The sequence below is a fragment of the Trichomycterus rosablanca genome, chromosome 23 (genome assembly GCF_030014385.1).
Source record: "Trichomycterus rosablanca isolate fTriRos1 chromosome 23, fTriRos1.hap1, whole genome shotgun sequence".
Lineage (NCBI taxonomy): Eukaryota > Metazoa > Chordata > Actinopteri > Siluriformes > Trichomycteridae > Trichomycterus > Trichomycterus rosablanca.
Genome location: NC_086010.1, coordinates 2,222,270 through 2,242,750, shown reverse-complemented (window position 1 = coordinate 2,242,750; position 20,481 = coordinate 2,222,270). Strand labels below are relative to the sequence as shown.

Sequence of the window (20,481 nt, the reverse complement as noted above, 5' to 3'; positions counted from 1 at the left end):
TTGCCAATTTCTGTGATTGTCCTTTAGTTGCTGGTTAAAGAGAAAGTAAGAAACTAAAGAAAAAGATACTATATGCACTGTATTTAACTATATTTGCGTCAATAGACTTTGCTTCACTGTAACGGCTTTCTAGAAGATTTTGTGGAAGCTGTGCCCATTCAGTCAAAAGACCATGGGTAAAGTTATTCACTGACATTAAACCAAAGCGCCTGGCTCAATCTAGACCCTGTATTTCAAAAGTTAAAACCTTAAACTTCAAAAAAATAGCAGTGATTTAAAAAAAAATCATTATGATTATTTTTATTTCCATAAATGCAAATGCACTGAAAATACTCCACTTTCCATTCTAAATCAAAACATTAACAAAATGTTTGTGTTAATCCTTTACAGAAAGTTAAGAAAAATGAATATTAGGCTGTTCAAAATAATAGCAGTGCCAGCATTTTTTTATTAGAAACTTAAAAAATGTATCTATAAACTGAAAAAAAAATTAAAAGGTTTTACTTTACCTTAAATGACTGAACTAATATTTAGTGGCATAACAATTGTTTTCGAGATCTGTGTCGCATGGAGTCGACCAACTTCTGACTCCTCACACCCTGGACATTACTTCATTCAACCCCTCCCCTCCGGCAGGCGCTATAGATCCATCCACATTAAAACCACCAGATTTAAAAGCAGTTTCTTCCCACAGGCCATCTCCCTCCTAAATAAATAAATGACTAATAATACATAACACGTAAGCGTAAAAATATTCATCTGCTGCCAAACTGACTACACTGTAGTACTCATCCTACATGTTGTGCACTTTACTGCTTTGTAAATATTTCAGATGCTGCTAAATTACATATCTGTATATTGTGTGTATATAATCTTATAGTTTGGATAATTTTGTGATTTTGTGTTTAATGTTTAATGTATACGTTGCTTGTACACTGTATCGTACCATTACTAGAGAGATACCATCAGCCGGAAACAAATTCCTTGTGTGTATCCACATACCTGGCCAATAAATCTGATTCTGATTCTGATTCTGGCACCTCTGAACAGGTATTCCAGTCCAGGATGATTAGACGACATTCCACAGTTCTTCTGCAATTTTGGGTTTTGCCTCAAAAAAACACGTTTCAGACGTCAGCCCACAAGTTCTCTCTGGGATTGAAGTCAGGGGATTGGGCTGGCCACTCTATTACCTCAATCTTGTTTGTCTGTAGCCAAGATGTTTTGGGTCATTGTCATGTTGAAACACCCATTTTAAGGACATTTCTTCTTCGACATAGGGCAACATGATCTCCTCAAGTATTCTGATATATTTAAACTGATCCATGATCCCTCGTATGTGATAAATAGACGTAACACCATGGTATGAAAAACATCTCATATCATCATTTTGTACCACCATGCTTTACTGTCTTCACAGTGTACTGTGGCTTGAATTCATTTTTTGAATGAATAATTTGCTGCAATTTGCCATAATTTGCTGCACTTCTCTGTTTGTTTTTCCCTCTAAAATCAACTTTTTAATCAAAGTACGCTGTTTATCAGAACAATGTCTGGAACAACCCATTTTACCCAATATTTCAGAAGGAAATGTGCTATGACCAACCTGTGCAACATTTGCCCCCCTCCTACATTAAATAAGAGCCAAAATTGACACCCGTTCTTCTGTAGAATGAATAGCTTCACCAATTAAACTCCTCACTGCTATTATTTTGAACAATCCCCTTTCAATCAATGCTTCAATTACTCAGAATGAGCGGCATGCATGTCCTAATTGTTGGGTTTGTTTCGTTTTCAATACTACTGCACTTTCAAGTAAATTTTTTGCTATGTACTAAAGACAGTGATTTATCAGGTTAATGATGTTGGACTGCAATTTTTTTGAACACCACTGTGTGTGTATACATATATATAATAATAAAATATAATAAAATATTTATTTTTGGTTGGTTGATTTTTATGTGTTGATTTTTTATTATTATTATATCATTTACAGTCGTTGGAGTGGGCGGCACGGTGGCTAGGCCTCAGCATACTTCATGCGGAGATGACGTTCGCCTGGCTTCGGCGACCAATGTGACGTAATCGCGGAGAAAGCGAACAACCGCGGACGTCACGCAGAGGCTTCGCTCGCCCTGTCGCGCACATGGAAGCTGGGCGAACTCCGCGGACGACGTCACGCCGCGACAATGCCTGTGATTGGTCGGTAAAAAAAAGAGGCGTGTCATGAAAACAAACACGGATTTTGAGGAGCGTCTCAACTGTGATCATCGGCTGCGTCCGAAATCACTACTTTCATACTGAACAGTATGCAGTTATTAATCATTATTAAGCATTAAGCATTTATTAAGCAGTACACGAAAATTATCCGAATAATTTACTGCTTGGGCAGCATTTTTTGTGTATGCGAACACAGCACACTCGCGTACTAAAAGAGCTTACTTCTGTACCGGCCAAGCAGTGCACACTACCTCTAATTTAACTATGCGATTTTCATTATAAATGTCACCGCGTCACCTGCAGCTGTGGAGCACACATGACGGGCAAAACGACACTGCTAGAAGTATGCCAGCTTGTAAGCTCGCAAATGTAGTTCCGCTGGAAGTATGCTGAGGCTTTAAGTGGGTAGCACTGTCACCTCACAGCAAGAAGGTCCTGGGTTCGATTCCCAGGTGGGGCGGTCTGGGTCCTTTCTGTGTGGAGTTTGCATGTTCTCCTCGTGTCTGTGTGGTTTCCTCCGGGGGTTTCCTCCCACAGTCCAAAGACATGCAGTCAGGTTCATTGGAGACACTAAATTGTCCATGTGTTCGATATAACCTTGTGAACTGATGAATCTTGTGTGATGAGTAACTACCGAAACAGACCTGACTCTTCACTAAGCACTTAAGCTGCACTTAACTGACATGCACTTTCTAACCTTTAATAACATCTAATTTAAAAAAAAATACATTTGTTCTAACAGGGTCTCAGCAGATCTGTATCCTTGGACTATATTAGGGAAATGTTTACAGTGGAAGCTCTTCTGTAAGTCGCTCTGGCTAATTGTATAAAATATAAATGTATAGAATTGGATGATATTCTACATGAGAGTGTTTTATAGCTTGTGTAGGGCGTATCACACATCCAGACCTCCGTCCATCCAAGAGGAAATAGCACAAGGCCAGAGAAGAGAAAAACACGCTGTGGAAATGTAAAAATAAACCAGTGAGGGAATTAATTCAGTTCTTTATGTTGGTCGTGTTTTTGTATTTGTACCCTCAGAGGATGTGAAAATTACATGATGATTCAGCTGTTGTTTTTGTTTTCATGTCGTGATTTGTTTATTTCCCTAATTTGCACCCAGATAGCATATGATCAACATCCCTGTGATCCGCCGACCTCTGGCCTTCCACAATATTATGCTAGCTGGTAGAGAAGAACTACGACCAAAGTAAAGCAGCTCTTTTCTTACAGAGAGTCTCGGCACATATGGTACTCTCTCTCTGGCAGATAACATTGAGACAGTGGTAGTCTAGTGGGTAGAGCTTTGGGGGTTGGGGGTTTTAATCCTGGTTTTGCCATGCAGCCACTGATGGATGCTTGAGCAAGGCCCTTGATCTTCTCAGCTACAATGTTTGACCCTGTATTCTGGCCCCAGCTTTGGTACAAGCTGTTATATGAGACTTTACACACAAACATTAGGACCCCCTCACCCAGGCTGGACTCCACAAAACAACTGAATGAGTCCAGTGGTACTAGGACTGTACCAGCAGGTCCTTCATCTTCCTTAGGTTGCAGGGTGAATCGTCCTTTAATGCATCAGGTGCATCTCTTCTACAGGTAAACAGTCGTCCTTCACCAGTTGCTCCAAGGTCCATTTCTGAGGTCTGAGTGCCCAATGTAGGTGGTTTCGATGCAGGGCTGGAGTTAGCCTGGGCACTTTGACTGGCCTGTGACTATTCAGCACCATACAAAGGGGAGTTGATGCACTGTTCACTGTGAAACCTTCACCTCATCATCAGGATATATATATTCAGAAATGTGGAACTCTATGTTCAACCTCTTTAGGGTCAAACCCGTGAAGCATGGTGGAGAAGGCATCAGACATTATTACTGCACTCTGTGGCACTCCGTCACCTCATGAGATGAGAAGAATGGACTAAAATCCTACAGGAAGTTTTGTTTTCCATGGTGTGTGTGTTTGTGTATGTGTGTGTGTGTGTTTCAGTTGTAAACAACAGTTTCCACGAAGGTGATTTAGTTGGTGGTTGCTAGGAGTCTAAGCAAAACCAGTGGAAATGTGATCCAGCTGCTTGGAACATACTGCGCACGTGTGTGTGTGTGTGTGTGTGTTTCCCTGCTGGATTTCCCCTTTGCATGACCTCACTATATCCTCAATTTCCTGTGCACACTGGTAACCTCTGCTGGTTGCACAACGCCCTCGCTGTTCTATGAGAGCTAAACCTGAGCGATATCCAGTACGTTAGTGTGTGAAATGATCCGTGAGGCCCTTTGCATGTAAGAAAAATCACTTGTTGCATTGTGAGCACAATCTGGCAACCGGTGAATGCTGGGAGGGGATTTAACATTGTCTCTATAACAAGTGCTCTCAGGTTTCATCACACTCGTGTCATTGTTCACCTTGCTGTAGCTGAACGTGATGCAGGAGTAAACATGTAGAGCTCACGGTGAGCCGACAGCACCGCCCCGCTCCTGGAGAACACTTTTCGGACCCTGGATGTTTTTGGCAGGCTTGCAGGTACGATCTTATATCCTTTAGAGTGCAGATGACATTACAGTGCATTGATCTGATCGTGTGGTTGGGAAATAATAGCAGGACACAGCTGAGGTCAGTGTCAGAAGTCTGCCACTGTTGTTGAGGAACGTTCAAAAACGTAAGTACAAATCTACCTGCAGCAACTTGGATTAATAATTTGACGTGGAAAGTTGATAGCACTGTCGCCTCACAGCAAGACGGTCCTGGGTTCAACCTTCTTGCTGTGACAGATCTCAGACAGATCTCATCCTATTTTTATTTAATTTTATTTCTTATATTATTCTACCAAAGACTTAAAAGACATAAAAGTAATGAACTGGTGCAGGGTTAGGGTTAGCTCGGGCCCTCATCTAAAAGCTCGGGCCCAGGTAACCTGACTGCACATCTTTGGACTGTGGGTGGAAACCGGAGCACCTGGAGGAAACCCACGCGGACACGGGGAGAACATGCAAACTCCACACAGAAAGAACTCAGACCACCCCACCTGGGGATCAAACCCAGGACCTTCTTGCTGTGAGGCGACAGTGCTACCCACCGAGGCATTTAGCAGATGCTTTTATCCAAAGCGACTTACACAGTACACAGTACTGTGACTCTACGTATATTGTCTAAGCAATTGAGGGTTAAGGGTCTTGCTCAAGGGTCCAATAGCCACAACCAGGCAGTGGTGGGGCTTGAAACAGCAACCTTTCGATTACTAGTCCATTACCCCCCCCCCCCCCCCATGTCTACATGTAGATGCCTGACTGGCTGATAGCACAGCTGAAGATTTGAACCCTGAACCCTTTGTTTCCATTCAAGTTCACCTCACCTGCATGTTTTTGGACTGGATGGAAACCGGAGCAATTCAACCACAAAGACTCTCTTGCTTTCTCCTCTTGCTTTGTTTGCTAAAATAAAGTCTATGGATATTAAATACTTGTTTTAAATTATGTACATTAAAGGGCTTGTTTAATACAATACGATTTTTTCCCTGTCCTGCAGGTAGCTGAAAGATAAGATGGAATTGAAACTGTGGAGTTCCTGCCTCGTCCTTCTTTTACAAGCCTTCGGTGAGTTATTTAGTGCTGCCGAGCGCCAGCACCAACGATAACGCTAACGGTTTATCAAGGTCCAGGGTGTGGCGGGTTCAGACAGTAGAACATCCATCACGCCAGCAAGAGCGAGAATCGTCTGGGGAAGCACGTTTCCTCCCGGCAAGCTTTTACTCGTTTACTCGTTTGGGCGACGGCGGCAAACATAAATAAAGCTGAAAGGTTGTTTTTTGTTGTTTTTTTCCGCTCCGTCTCATGGGCGCACTCAGTAAATCACGTGGCATCGCCAACACAGAAGTGGTGTGAAGTGAAGGTGTAAACGGTCAGGACCATTAACTGGGGGTGAGGGGTTTCAAGTGTGCAGCAGTCAGGCTCCACGATTCAGAAGATTTATTGGTTATTTTTGTTTTTCTACCTACAAACACTAGACGCAAGACAGGAATAGAACATATACAGAGTACAAGTCCACTACAGGTCAAGAGAAATAAAGTAAATACACAGAATTAACCAAAGATAAAAGTATTTATGTGGAACATTTAGTCAGTTCATGTTTATTTTACTAAAGTAACACCTTTTCAGTCATTGTCAGCCAGTGTAAATGATTTTTGGCTTGGTAGCTGTTACATAATATATTGTTGATTGTTCAGGAAATACCGCCAGAACTGGCTGAGGTTGAATCTGGAACAAAACAAGGACAAAAATAGGGACGCTACAGCCTGACGACTGAACTGGGAATTTAAAGTTCTGTATTCAAGGGTAAAGACGTGTTCTGTGAGCTTTAAATTCCGTATGTAAGTGATTGTATTAAAAAGAATCAACAATAGCATCCCAAATTATGCTATTACCCAGCCCAAACCCATTTTCCTTCCATCCACCGAGTCCAGTGTGGGCTGGAAACACTAACGTGTCCTGTGAGCTTTCGTGTTCTGAAACAATGAAGAGGGAAGTTTCCTCCTAAACACTTCCGGATTGCCAGGGATTCAACAATAGACGCTAAGTTATCAGGATGTGGATTTTCTTAGATGCAAAACACCCCGTGGACCTGCCCTACATGGTTGTATGCAAAAGTTTGGGCACCCCATGCCCAGTGATGGAAATAGATAGCAAACTGCTATTCAAGAGAGTTCAGGAGAGGCTTTATCGTCATTTCAGCTCTACACAAGTACAAGTACATACAGAAGTGAAAGAATGTTCCTCCAGGATCAGGATCAGGACCAGGGTGCAAAACAGAACAACATACACAGTGCAGATAAACAACAGTACAATACATACAAAAGACGTTTCTAATCTAAAGTAATTAAAGGAGTCGAGGCTAGAGACAAGTCTAGAGTGGGCCAGTAAACGGTACTGAGTAAATAATGAGTGAGGTGAGGTAAAAAACACATTCTGATATACAGTTAGCAGCGTAGAGTTTATATAGGAGCAGAGATATAAAAGAGTAAGGTGCAGAGTAATACACATGCAGAGAAACAGATGGACTACAGTCAGTAATTGTAGAACTGTAGAAGTGGAGCTGATAAAATGTGACAGTGAGTGTAGAAACAAGGAGGTGGTTTTAATGTTATGGCTGATCGATGTAGTCACTAAGTAGTTGTATGTATTTAAGTTTCAGTGTCCAGGGAACAAGACTGTGTTGGTTGTGTACGTGTGTGTGTGTGTGTGTGTGTGTGTGTGTGTGTGTGTGTGTTCGTGTGAGTGTGTATATACTGTATGTGAGTAATTATGTCACAGTGTGTGTATGTGTGCAGTTAAGTATGTGAGTGCAAAACAGTGCAAACATAGTTGTGTGTCAGAATCTAAGTGTGTTAATGTATGTATGTACACCGATCAGGCATAACATTATGACCACCGTCCTAATAATGTGTTGGTCCCCCTTTTGCTGCCCCATACACAACTGTGCTGCTCTGTGTATTCTGACACCTTTCTATCAGAACCAGCATTATCTGAGCTACAGGAGCTGGTCTGTTGGATCGGACCACACGTGCATTAATGAGCCTTGGCCGCCCATGACCCTGTCGCCGGTTTACCACTGTTCCTTCCTTGGACCACTTTTGATAGATACTGACCACTGCAGACCGGGACACACCCCACAAGAGCTGCAGTTTTGGAGATGCTCTGACCCAGTCGTCTAGCCGTCACAATTTGGCCCTCGTCAAACTCGCTCAGATCCTCACGCTCGCCCATTTTTCCTGCTTCTAACATCAACTTTGAGGATAAAATTTTCACTCGCTGCCTAATATATCCCCCCCACTAACAGGTGCCGTGATGAAGAGATGATCAGTGTTATTCACTTCACCCGTCAGTGCTCATAATGTTATGCCTGATTGGTGTATATGTGCAGGTGTGTGTGTTTATGTGTGTGTGTATTATGCTGTTCCCTGATTTGTATTTTATCACAATCTTACGTTCTAGATAACAGCGTCTGCTGAACAGTGAAGGTTCATATAGTTGCACTCAGTTCTCCATTTGTTTCCTGTAGTTTTGCCGAGCTGCCGCGGTGTGTCGGTGCGTTTCTCTAACCAGAACACCGTCTACGTGGTGAAAGGACAGAATTTGTTCCTGGAGGCTGACATCCAGTTGGTGGCAGGAGACTCCATCACCAAGGTCACATGGGAGCGCCAGCCAGAGGGCGAGAAGGATTCTGGGAAAAGCAGAACAACGGTGGCCGAGTATCCTGCTAAAACCCCGGGACAGCGAGCGACCGTGGAGAAGAACGGATGCTTGTTAAAGCTGGTGAACTATCAGAGCGCCGACAGCGGCGTGTATACGATAACAGTCACGGACCAGAGAGGAGGTCAAAGTTCAGCACGCCGCACCGTCCATGAATACGGTACTTTTTTTAATGCATTTTCCTCTCGATTTAACATTTAACGTACTCAATTTGTCGTCCGCTGCTGAGGGATTCCCGAGGAGAGGACGCCGCTGCCCACGCCTCTTCCGACACGTGCACAGTCCTCCTATTTCTGCCCCTGCGTCTTTTCCGCCAATCAGGGTCCATACACAGCGCATGAAGACCCACCCACCCACACATAGTCCCGTCCCCACCTTGCAGATACGGTGGCCAATTAGTATCTGCTGCAGGCACTGCCAATTATGCCCGCCAGATGGTGTCCAGCCGACTGGTAGCAACGCCGAGTTTCAAACCGAGGAGTTCAGAATCTCTGCGCTGGTGTGCTAGCAGAATATCCCACTGCTCCACCTGGGCGGCTTTAAATACGGTACTTGTAATCCTTGTTTTTGGTATTTTGATTGATGAAGAGCTCAGGGTTTGGACTTTTGTAGGTTTAAATCGTAAACTAGCGCTGTGAGGTGCTTTTAATCATCCCACATCTGATCAGCAGTGGGAAAATGTATGAACCAATACACACAGTCTATAAACGTATCCGTCTCATTGTACAGCAACACACATGTACACATTTAATTACTCGTACCTTTAGAGCTGCCAATCCATCTTCTGCCTGCTTTTGGATGGTGGGAAGAAGCTGAATAACCCTAAAAAAGCCTAAAGGTTTAAGAAAAACATGCCAAACTGAAGCTGAAGATCAAGGTATCATCGATAGCTTAATACAACAACACTCACTCACTTTGTTAACCGCTTATCCAATTAGGCTCATTGGGGGGGGGGGGGGGGGGGGGCTCCCAGAGGAAACCAGAGCTCCCAGAGGAAACCCACACAGATACAAGGAGAACATGCAAACTCCACACAGAAAGGACCCACCTGGGGATCGAACCCAGGACCTTCTTGCTGTGAGGTGACAGTGCTACCCACCGAGCCACCGTGCCGCCCCATGTATAAACACTTACGTCTCATTGTAGAGCAACACACGTACACATTTGATTACTCGTACCTTTACAGCTGCCAATCCATCTTCTGCCTGCTTTTGGAAGGTGGGAGGAACTTGAATAACCCTAAAAAACCTAAAGATCACAGGAAAACATGCAAAATTGAAGCTGAGGAATAAAGTGTCCATCAGAACTGACTGTAGTGACATGAATATTTTGTTTTATACCGTCTTTAGTTTCTTCCAATTACACCCGGTTATAAAGTAACCGTCTTTATTATATTCATTAGATGCTTTATTGTTGGTTGTTGGTTGACGTGTCGTCTGTGTGTGTTCTCCAGAGGCCGTGCACCATGTGTCCGTCATGGTGAACGTGTCTCACGACATCCTGCACTGTACCGAGGCGTGGGGGACCGAGCCCGTCTTCAGGTGGCTGCACGAGCAGGAGGTGGTCACGGAGGACGTGGGACGGGTATCGGCGGACGGTGCCTCTCTGTACCTGAAATCGAAACTGTGCGGACACTTCACCTGTGTGGTGAGCAACAAGCTGGGCCACAGCTCAGATACCTACACTGCCGGTACGCCCGTCTGTCCTAATGCCACGTTTACGTTAGGAGCGGCTCATTTTACGTTATCCTACACTCCCGAGAAGAGGGCATGTCTAAATTCTTGGATTCCTTAAAATGCTCCTAATGAGGCGCCTGAATTCTGAGTGATGATCTGACTGAATAATGAGATATCACTGCTGGCAGGTGTAGGAAACACACGTGTCTTAGGCATTGAGTGCTAGCCTGGGACTCTCCTTGACCAGTTGAGTTGTGCATCTGGGATGATCCCTCCTAAAATTAAACTAATTGAATTAAACTAATTGACTTGTGACTGACTTGTTGTGTTGTGTGTGGATGTAGTACACGTGTACACAAAAGCATTTTAGTGTTCATTGTACAACTGTTCTGTGTTTAATAAGCTGTGTGTGTGTGTGTGTGTGTGTGTGTGTGTGTGTGTGTGTGTGTGTGTGTGTTTTACAGATCCATGTAAAAGACAGAACAACGGTACGACTGTAATTGTTGTGTGTCTCGTGCTACTGCTGCTGCTGGCTGGAGGTTTAGCCTTTCTGTTCTGGAGGTACAACAACTAACACACACACACACACAAACACAATACTACACACATACACACACAATACATAAAACTACACACACAATACATACACCTAAACACGTACACAATACATACAACTACACACACACACACAAAACTAAACACATATACAATATATAAAACATACACTATATAAAACAACACACATAATACATAAAACTACACACAAACACATTACTACACATACACTATACATAAAACTACACACACACAAACACACTACTACACACACACTACATAAAACAACACACACACAAACACAATACATACAACTACACACATACACAGTACATAAAACTACACACACAAACACATACACAATACTACACACATACACTATACATAACACTACACACACAAACACACTACTACACACACACTATACATAAAACTACAAACACACTACTACACACACACTATACATAAAATTACACACACAAACACATTACTACACACATACACTATACATACAACTACACACATACACTATACATAACACTACAAACACTACTACACACACATTATACATAACACTACACACACACACAAACACAATACTACACACATACACTACATAAAACTACACACACAATGCATACAACTACACACCTACACTATACATAACACTACACACACAAACACACTACTACACACACTACATAAAACTACGCACACACACAATACTACGCATACACACACACACATAAAACTACACACGGCTTTGCCACTGTGCTGCCCGATTAAGGTCATACACAGTATTTATCATAATATTTATTCATTTAGTTTGTGTTTGTATTAAAAACAGACGGTGTTTTCACCGTGTTGATGCCACTATCAGGTTTCATGTCAGTCTGCCGTGCGCTCTCTGTGACCTTCAGCTACTGGGGTTCTTAAAATATGATTATTGGCACAACATAATAAAATCTGATCTTGTTTTGTTCTCAGGAGGAGAAGTTTCAGTAACAGGAGACAGAGATTTTGGAATTCACACGAGGACGCCGTTTAACCTCGGGACTAAAACCCCAGACTGGACGACACAGTGAAGCTTGAACCAAACATGGACCTAAAGCACCTTTTATTATTCAAAGAGAACTATGCAAACAGGTGATCACTGGCCAGGTGACAAAATAAAGTACAAACTGCACTAAAAGTGTCCTGTTAAGATGCTGGACCATCACGAGTCACATGAAGGCTTTGATTCATCAAGTCTGTTGAATTGTTCTTTAGAGATTTAATTCTATTTTTCTAAAAGATCTTCCTTCAGCTGGTGGGTTCATGAAGGCCATGCTGGAGAACTTTGTCACATCAGTTAGTGCACTGCATATGGAGCTGATATCATCCCGGAAGAGACCACTCCCAGTATGAAGGATACAGATGCTCCATCCGCACTAGATAATCCTTATTTGTGCTTTGTACAGTACAATGAAGTTCATTTTTCTACAGAGCACAGGGTCAGACTCAAGGGCTCAACAGTGGCTGCATGGCAGAGCCAGGATTCAAACCCACAACCTTCCAGTTGGTAACCCACAGCTCCACCCACTAGGCTACCTGGTGCCTGGTGTCCCAAAGCGTATCATATTGATTAGGTGATTAGTAAGGATCAGTCCGACTACTTAAGATCGATTTGCATTAATGCTTCTTACTGTATGTAGGGGTCATGGATTCTGGCCTGTTCTGTCCTCTTGGTGTACGCCACATGTCATAATACATAATTCCTCATACATCATTTTCACCATACATCTATTCCTTGCACCATGTTGATCCAGAACTGATGTTCCAGTGACAGAGCGTTCTAGGATGTTGTATAATCCAGTACTGCCTGTTCAGAAGCTTCAGCACCAGTTATGTCCCTCTACTGGTTTATTTCAGCGTCTCTGCACCCGTCACTACAGTAGGATATTTTGAAAGCACCCTGAAGAAGGAAGGAAGCTGATGGTTCTGCAACTGCTTGAAGCTTTCATAAGACTCGTGCACTGGTTCATTAATCAGGTGGATTTTATTTTGCCAGTTTGTGCTGGGTGTGTTTGCTTTCCATTTTAAGAACGTTGTAATTGGGTGTGTTCGAAAACCTAGGGAGCTGCCTTGCTGTTTTACTGCCTACACAGACAGCTGCCTCAGTAGAAAGGATTCTAATAAGTCACTTATAAGGCAGGTTATTTGAATGCGCTGCTGGAATGGGGTGGCACAGCGTGCTAGCATGTCACCTAACATCTCCCTTCGTGTACCAAAAACGGTTACATTTGCTGACAAGCCCGAACTTGCAAATAAAAACACTTGTGCAAGTTTAAATCAAGTTAAAAATCAATAACAATTTATTTACGTTTAAAAATAACTCGGTTCGTTTCCCCGCAATGTCAGCCATGTTTTTTTATTTTTCTGTGAGAGAAGAGCTGCCGCACTGAATGCTGGGATTGCCTTGATCACTAAGGATGCTTCCGATGCTCACTCGTTCTTGAGTCAAAATAACATTGAAATTCTAAGATGCCTCACTAGTGAGCATATTAAGGCATCAAGGATTTCGAACAGCCTCATTCTTGGGAGCGCACGTAGGATGACGTAAAATGCTTCTATGTATGAGAGAGAGCTAGCTTTTTGAACACACCCTATATCTTGTGTGTCTCTTTGTTGTCTTAAAACAGGAAATAAATATGATTTTATGTGTATATTATTGGAATAAAACAAAATACTGCAACACAATTACAAGACTTGAACTATTTGTATGATCTCTTAGAATTACACGTTTAAAGCAGTACAATAAAAATATAAAAATAATAATAAATGTAATAAATCAGGGGACAAAAGCTCAGCTGGCACCATCACCAACTTTTGACTATTTTATTTCTATTTTATTTCTGCATTTTCTCCCAATTTAGTGTAGTCGATCTGTCTTCTGCTGCTGGTGGATCCCTGATTGCAGTTGAGGTGAATATATTGCTCCTCACACCTCCTCTGACCCCGCACAGGCGCCTCTCTATCTTCCAATCAGGAAGACCCCACGCACATAGTCCAGTCATCTTGCCATAGCAGAAACATGTCTGCTGCAGGCACTGCCAATTATGCCCGCTAGATGGCATCGAGCCGACCGGTGGGAACGCTGAGTTTCAGAATATCAGCACAACTCTTGGGCGCAACTCTTGACTCTTCAGTTCGAGTCTTGGAGTCGTGTCCGATGGAGAGAAGGTCGGATGAGAATTCACCTCTTTGCCACTGTCACCCTTGGCTTCTCAATGGTTTTTTTTAGTCTGGTAGTCCTGGATCGATTTGAGACGATGACTATTATAAAAAGTTCTATACAAATAAATAAAACTTTGACTTTGGTCCAGCCGTCGGCACAAATGGACAGAAAAATACAGAGATAGCCCTTTTCAACCAACGAGGAACAGGTTCCAAACCAAACCAAGTACATTTGTTCCCAGATGTAAGCAAAGAACAGCAGGTTAATTTTTAGCACAAACTGTGACAACATCTGGCGTGTCGAGTTGTAGAGGACTCATGAAAATCATGCTGGAGAACTTTGTCCAACACCTCATGCCAAAATCTTGAGATCTGCTGTCTGTGAGGCACCATAACTCATTACTCCAATCATTTCAGTCCTCAACAAACTATTTAGTGAAAACAGAACGTCTTCGTTTCAGCAGTATTGATCCGTGCTCACTTTTTGGATAAAAACAAACATCTGTAACAGCAGCACAATTGCTCACATGTTTTCCACCAGCTCGTTAATGCTGTTTACTCCAGATGTTGTTAATGACACATCCTTGGTTAGAGTAAAAACATGCAAACGTGGACCGGCTCTCTGAGTAGCACCAAGGATTAAAAAAGCCAGAATGGAACCAGATCAAGATCCAGAGCTGTGAGAGTAGTACGGTCCTCAAGTAAATACCAGACAGTAAATAGACACGTAAACACCTGAGATTTAGTTTATACGTCTACAGAAACGTTTACACAAATTAAATTAATATCAAATATATAAACTCAGGGTCTGTGAGGAGTTCAGAGCTGATTATATAATTATGAACCAGGTTTACATCATGTATATGAAGAAGCGGAGCGTGAAAAACCACCCACCAAAGTAAAGTCGTCAGCTTCCTCATCATAATTACCTTCGTTCTTTCAAGAAGTTCTTGATTCAGAAGTCACCAAAATAAAGAGAACGGTGAACGCCTTGTAACTTACAGGCCTTGTTATTACAACACAGGTCAATACTCCATGTGGTCCAAGTGGCTGAAGATCTGTTTCTGTTAACGTCTGGAATGTTTCTCCATCTGCTCCACGGGAGTTGCTGGAGGCGTTGTCCAAATGATCCTCCAGGTCAGCCGTGGAGAATGAAGATCCCGGTTTAGTCTGGTTCCTCTCAAGCTTTCTAACTCGCCTCTGTTGCCCTCAGATTGCTCCTCGTTTTACCTGCCACAGCGACCCCTGCTGTCTGGTCAAAAATCACGAGGAACCGAGGGTGATTACGGATTAAATCGTTTTGGAAAGAAAGAGAGAAAATACTGAGAGCATTACTCCAATTTACCACACAAACAGCTGGATTGAGGTCATCACCACAAAATGGTCACCAAACAGCTGGATTATGGTCGTATTATCTGGGGGCTACGAAGCAGAACCCCTGGCTAACAGCCCTTACGCAGCGTGATGAAGGGTGGACGCTCCTGCTGCGTTTAGAAGCTCTGATCACCCAATACGGCAGGGCGGGATAACCGGAGCTGGCAGTAACACACACACACACACACACTAGACCTGCTGGAACCCCGATAAGGACAGAAAAAAAGTCTGGACGTTCATCACAGGACACGGGTCTGGAAGTAAACCAGAATACGGGTTCGTTTACAGCCGTGTAGAGATGCTGTAGAACAAAAGGGGTTTCTGGAGGAGCTTCTGTTCCTGGCTGTGGACAATAAATGCCAACGTGAGACTAATCGGCCAAACAAAGCATTAAGTTAACTCTCCTCTGCCGAGCGGCCGAGTGTGGGTTCAGAAACAAAAGCAGCAGTTCGACCAGAAATAAAACTCTTCTCATGAGCGCCTTAATAGTTATAGGAAATAATTATATTAATTATTATTATTTATGGTTTTATTTTGTGCCCTTGATTGAGACTTCAGAGCTACTAAGAATCATCGCCGAGTTTGGTGTTGGATTTAATTCATTTCTTCTGTTCTTCAGCTGAATTAATAACATATAGCTTTTATTTCTGGCTACTCCTGTATATACACACGGGTTCCTTCTGGTGCAGGACATCGTCCAGTTTGATGTGGCCAGTGAGTGGGCAGTTCCTGAATGATGAAGGCACTGAAGCCGTCCATTAACATTTGGTTCTCAACAATTTTTATCATTTAGGATTTCAAATTAAATCCCTCGTTCAACGAGATCCCTTGTATGATTTCCATTCCCTTAATCTTTTAAGCAGTGTGTTTAGGCGTCGCCACAGTGCCTCTGGTCCACATGCCAGATGCCAAATTCAAATCTCCTATATTTATCCAGGCTTGGGAGCAGCACTAAGAAGTGCAGTTGAGGTGGGTATATCTGCTCCTCATGTGCCCTCCGACATGTCCGGACCCCTTCTTTACACACTTGCTGCTGCACAGGCACCCGTCACATAATCCGGTCATCCTATCCAGCAGACACGGTGACCAATTTGTGTCCGCTGCAGGAGCTGCCAATTGTGTCCGCTAGATGGCGCCCAGCCGACCGGTAGCAGAGCCGAGACTCGAACCGGGGTGTTTAGAATCTCGGCGCTGGTGCAGTAGACGAATATCCCGCTGCGCCACCTGGGTACCTTCCACTCTTCCTTTTTTTTTTTTTTTTTTTTACACCCTAATCTAGTCAGCCACCCACCCCATCGCTAATTGAGAGGGGCAAAGCTGTCATTTTTTTCACCTGCAGGGAGTGGGATCTTCTAAAGCACATTAGACGCCTTGACCAGACAGCAGAGGCCGCACTTGCACTGTTCAGCCTTCGTCCCTCCCAGTACAGACACAGATCGTGAATCTGTGCAGGCACCCGGTCGCCTGATAGCACAGCTGAGATTTGAACTTTCTTGAGCGGCACAAAAAAACAATCTAACTCATTTTAAAGGCAAAGCTTTTTTATTGCAATTAGTAGTGAAAGTTACACTTCAAACTAAGGCGAAGCAACACTAAAAGGCCGTTAGAGAGTTACAAAACATACAGAAACACTTTCAGAGGTAAAACAAAGACCCGGACGTACAGCGACAAGGTCTCGCCACACGGGGACAGACTGAAGGAGGGAGACGGAGCTGCTGGACGCAAAACATTCATGAAGAACGTCCTCGAGAATCAGAGAGCTGTAGGACGGTCCTGAAGGACACTTTGCTGAGAGAGAGGACAGACTTTGGTTCTTCTAGGATTAAACTGGTTTGTGTGGAGTTCAGCGTACCGAGGACACGAGGGATCACGGCGTGTTGATTAAAGTTCTCTTATTGAATCGATGCTGGGTTTTTGCTAACATTTGGAATGCTGGAGTTTCGTATTTCTAGTAAACATTCGCTTGTAAACAATCAGGAACGTTGTGCATGTGCGTCACACCTCACGCTCGACCGCCACCCCCAAAAAAAGATGTAAAGAACGACAAAGATTAAAAGTGAGACGAAGAGACGAACTCTGACGTCTCGTAGGTCCTGTCCACATGGATACAGATGTTTTGGCTTCTCATACTCATGATCAGCGATAATAAAAAGCACTTGTTGAAAAGGCTGTCGACTACTGCACGGCCCTGAAAGCTTGAGTCGTAATATTGTGCTAATTTGGGGTTTTTGGTGCATTTTACCCGTCTATATTCTCCCAGTCTAGTCATTAGCATTTCCAGACTGTAATACCTTGGATCTGTTAGAGACAGAGTCTTACAGAGAGCCGCATGATGTACGGAGAGACATGCTATACTGCTCCAGGAACCCCACCCCCCAATCCCCATGTAAGTTGCTCCTGTAAGATACCAGGTAAGGTTGGGATTCGAACTCAAAAGCTTAAATGAGAATGAATGAATCATCGCCCCCTATTGGTCTGGCATGCTCATGTCAGCGTTCTGTGTAGCTCTCGAGCTGTTGAGATGTTGGACACTGCTTCTGATGAGATTAAAAAAGGGATTCAAAATCTGTATCCAAGTGGACAGGCTTTATTCTGACCGCTGGATGTCCCGTACGTATTCACGTATGAATCTGCACAGTTAGTGGTTCTTAAAATAGAAGCGACCAGACGTTAGATCCTTGCTGTGCAACTCTGGGATTAAACCACACAGACAAAAAGAAGTCAAACGTTTGAGACTTAAGGCTGAGGCTAACGTGATCGAGTGGACCGGGAGTCTTCACTATGGCTCTAACACGAACATGCAAATTCCAGAACATCACGAGAACTTCCACCCGAACCAGAGGAACCTCAGTGGCTGAAGGTCTAGCAGCTCCAGAGCTTCGGTGCTATAATAATAATAATAATAATAATAATAATAATAATAATACACAGCATTATTGTGGACACTAGAGGCATTATGGGAGTTATGACCCCCGTCTGTGATGTCTAAAACAGTAGGCGCGATTGATGTGCGCTGTCAAACTGGCTCACGTTCCAACTTTCCAACAAATTGAATTGAAAGTCATGTGACTTATAATAAAAATCCTGATTGGCTGAAGGCACCACGTTACTAAGAACAAATAAAGCGATTTAAAAAGCTTGCCAGCTTTACCCCAATAGCAAGGTACTGAATGGAAAGGTCGGCTTTTCATGCCCGGGACTGCAAACCTGCCACCGTTCGGGCCCTTCGGGATCCTGGACTAGTTGTTCATTGTTTTGAATAAAAAGAGACCACCAAATGACCAGTCAAACCCTGCACACCATCCAACCCCCATCCCCCAAATCACGGCCTGTATAAAGAGTCAGTCTTGGCTGGATTGCTTACAGAATTTGAATTTTATGGTAATTCTATATACCAACAGCTTTCAGCAGTAGCCAATTGTAATTAGGAAGGTCAGTCTGGATTGAAATGCAGTTATATTCCTTGGTCTGCATTTTTAAAGACGGAATTTTGCTGCTATTCGATCGACAAGATTGAGGATATGAAAACGCCCGCAATACCAACATTGTGCAGAAAAACGATGAACTATCCTTAAACTGTTCCAGTAAAACCATAATATGTAGGAATCGGCTCTTTGTACTTGGAAGAGCTTTCGTCTAAAATTAAAAGAAAAATATAACAAACGACTTGTTTGGGACAGAGTTTTGCGCCCTGTGGCCGCCTCGATAGCCTCCGTAATACTGCCTGAAGCGCAAAAACCCCTGCTGCACTTGAGCATTGCGCACGCCGTCAATAAATACATTGTTAAATAGTTTGCATATGTTTCCAATACGTTAAAATGATAAAAAACTAACAAAACGTTTAAATAAAACAAGCTGGCTCAATACACACGAGTGTTAAGACACGTTGAACGTTAAATCTAGCACTGATACTGGTTTAATGATACGCCCGCAGCACACCAGGGTGAGAGAGGTGCAGTGTTTCCAGATCGCCCCGACACGCCGTTAATACTTGCGTAGATCATAAACGAGATTACGTCTAGGTCAGCGCCGGCCCCCCCCCTATATATTTATATAATACTCCCTATATGTAAACAGCTGTGGAATAGGCGTGTACCACCCATCCGAAATCCTCATTTCCCCCGAAATTAGCAGGTCGCAGATTACAAACACGAATACACGAATATAAACGAGCCTCGATGAAGTTTAAAGCGGCTGTAATACGTCTAGACTACCCGTACATACGTGCTTGCTCCAGTCCTCCAGTATGTAACCCGTACGTGAGTGTGTGTGGGTGTGTGTTGAGAGCTGTGTGTGTGTGTGTGTGTTTACTCATGTGGCAGTTTAACGTGGCTCTTTTTCTTGTTTACTTGACCTCAAAAGTTATTAGATGCACCGGAAATGAGAAACGACTGGACACAGCGTCTAATTCATGCCAAAAAAAGCTTTAGCCAGACTGGCAGTTGCGCAATAGAGAAGATTCGTTAGTGGTTGGATGCTAAATAGCTTAATAACAGCGAATCGAAGTGGTAAAGCATGCTAGCCAAGCGGCAGGGCGCCTAAATGGACGATAATTGGCTGGTCTGAGGGCGGAGGGCTGTAGGGATTCATCATAACTGCTGCTGTTACGACCTCTGCTGGCTGATCGATGGTGCTGCATGGAGACGCGGGATAATAGGGATTAGTGCGTGACTAACACAGGTCAAAAGAAGCAGCCGGTAGTGCAAACATGTCTGTTAGTCACGGCCCTTGTCGGTCTGCAGCAGTTCAATTTGGGAATTGGATATGACTAAATTATGTATTAAAAAAGTAAAACAAATGGTAATAAGGAGCCATAACATGAAAGTACGTGCAGCTAAGGTTACTGTAGTTCAAAAGCACAACTTGATTAACGTCTTACTGCTTTACTTTGATCCGAGACGTCCTGGATCAAACACAACACGCTATCTGCACATGCCCACACCCACCCCACCTCCAAATCTCTTCTGATCTGATTCCACGAACATCCCGAACCAAGGCTGGGTTCCAAACAACACTACTATCAAAACCAACATCGGCAGCCAAACACGCCCGGATGATGAACAACCCGAGCCGAGACGTGAACGTATCCGAGAGGGGCTTACTAGACCTACACTGCAATCCCACAATGCAACACAATGCTTTAATTTTTCATTTTCAATATAAAAGGCAAGAGGAGGCAGCACTGGATGCAAGACAGGAA

General features: G+C 43.4%; 1 protein-coding gene across 2 annotated transcripts; it reads left to right on the top strand.

The window, feature by feature from the left end:
• The first annotated feature begins 4,649 nt into the window (after nt 1–4,649).
• On the top strand, nt 4,650–13,422 carry si:dkeyp-97a10.2 (uncharacterized). 2 transcript variants are annotated; one of them, XM_062985501.1, is made up of 6 exons: nt 4,650–4,738; nt 5,741–5,808; nt 8,270–8,620; nt 9,914–10,150; nt 10,601–10,697; nt 11,679–13,422. In XM_062985501.1, exons 2-6 carry the CDS (start codon nt 5,757–5,759, stop codon nt 11,737–11,739), a joined length of 798 nt encoding a protein of 265 aa, XP_062841571.1. In that variant the 5' UTR covers nt 4,650–4,738; nt 5,741–5,756; the 3' UTR covers nt 11,740–13,422. The 2 variants fall into 2 exon arrangements, with proteins under 2 accessions (XP_062841571.1, XP_062841570.1); XM_062985500.1 differs by having other exon boundaries at nt 4,650–5,808.
• The last annotated feature ends 7,059 nt before the right edge of the window (nt 13,423–20,481 follow it).

Coding starts and splice junctions, on each gene's coding strand:
- si:dkeyp-97a10.2 (XM_062985501.1), top strand. CDS start 5,757: ATGGAATTGAAACTGTGGAGTTCCTGCCTCGTCCTTCTTTTACAAGCC. Junction 5,809..8,269: donor CCTTCTTTTACAAGCCTTCG/GTGAGTTATTTA, acceptor TGTTTCCTGTAG/TTTTGCCGAGCTGCCGCGGT. Junction 8,621..9,913: donor CCGCACCGTCCATGAATACG/GTACTTTTTTTA, acceptor TGTGTTCTCCAG/AGGCCGTGCACCATGTGTCC.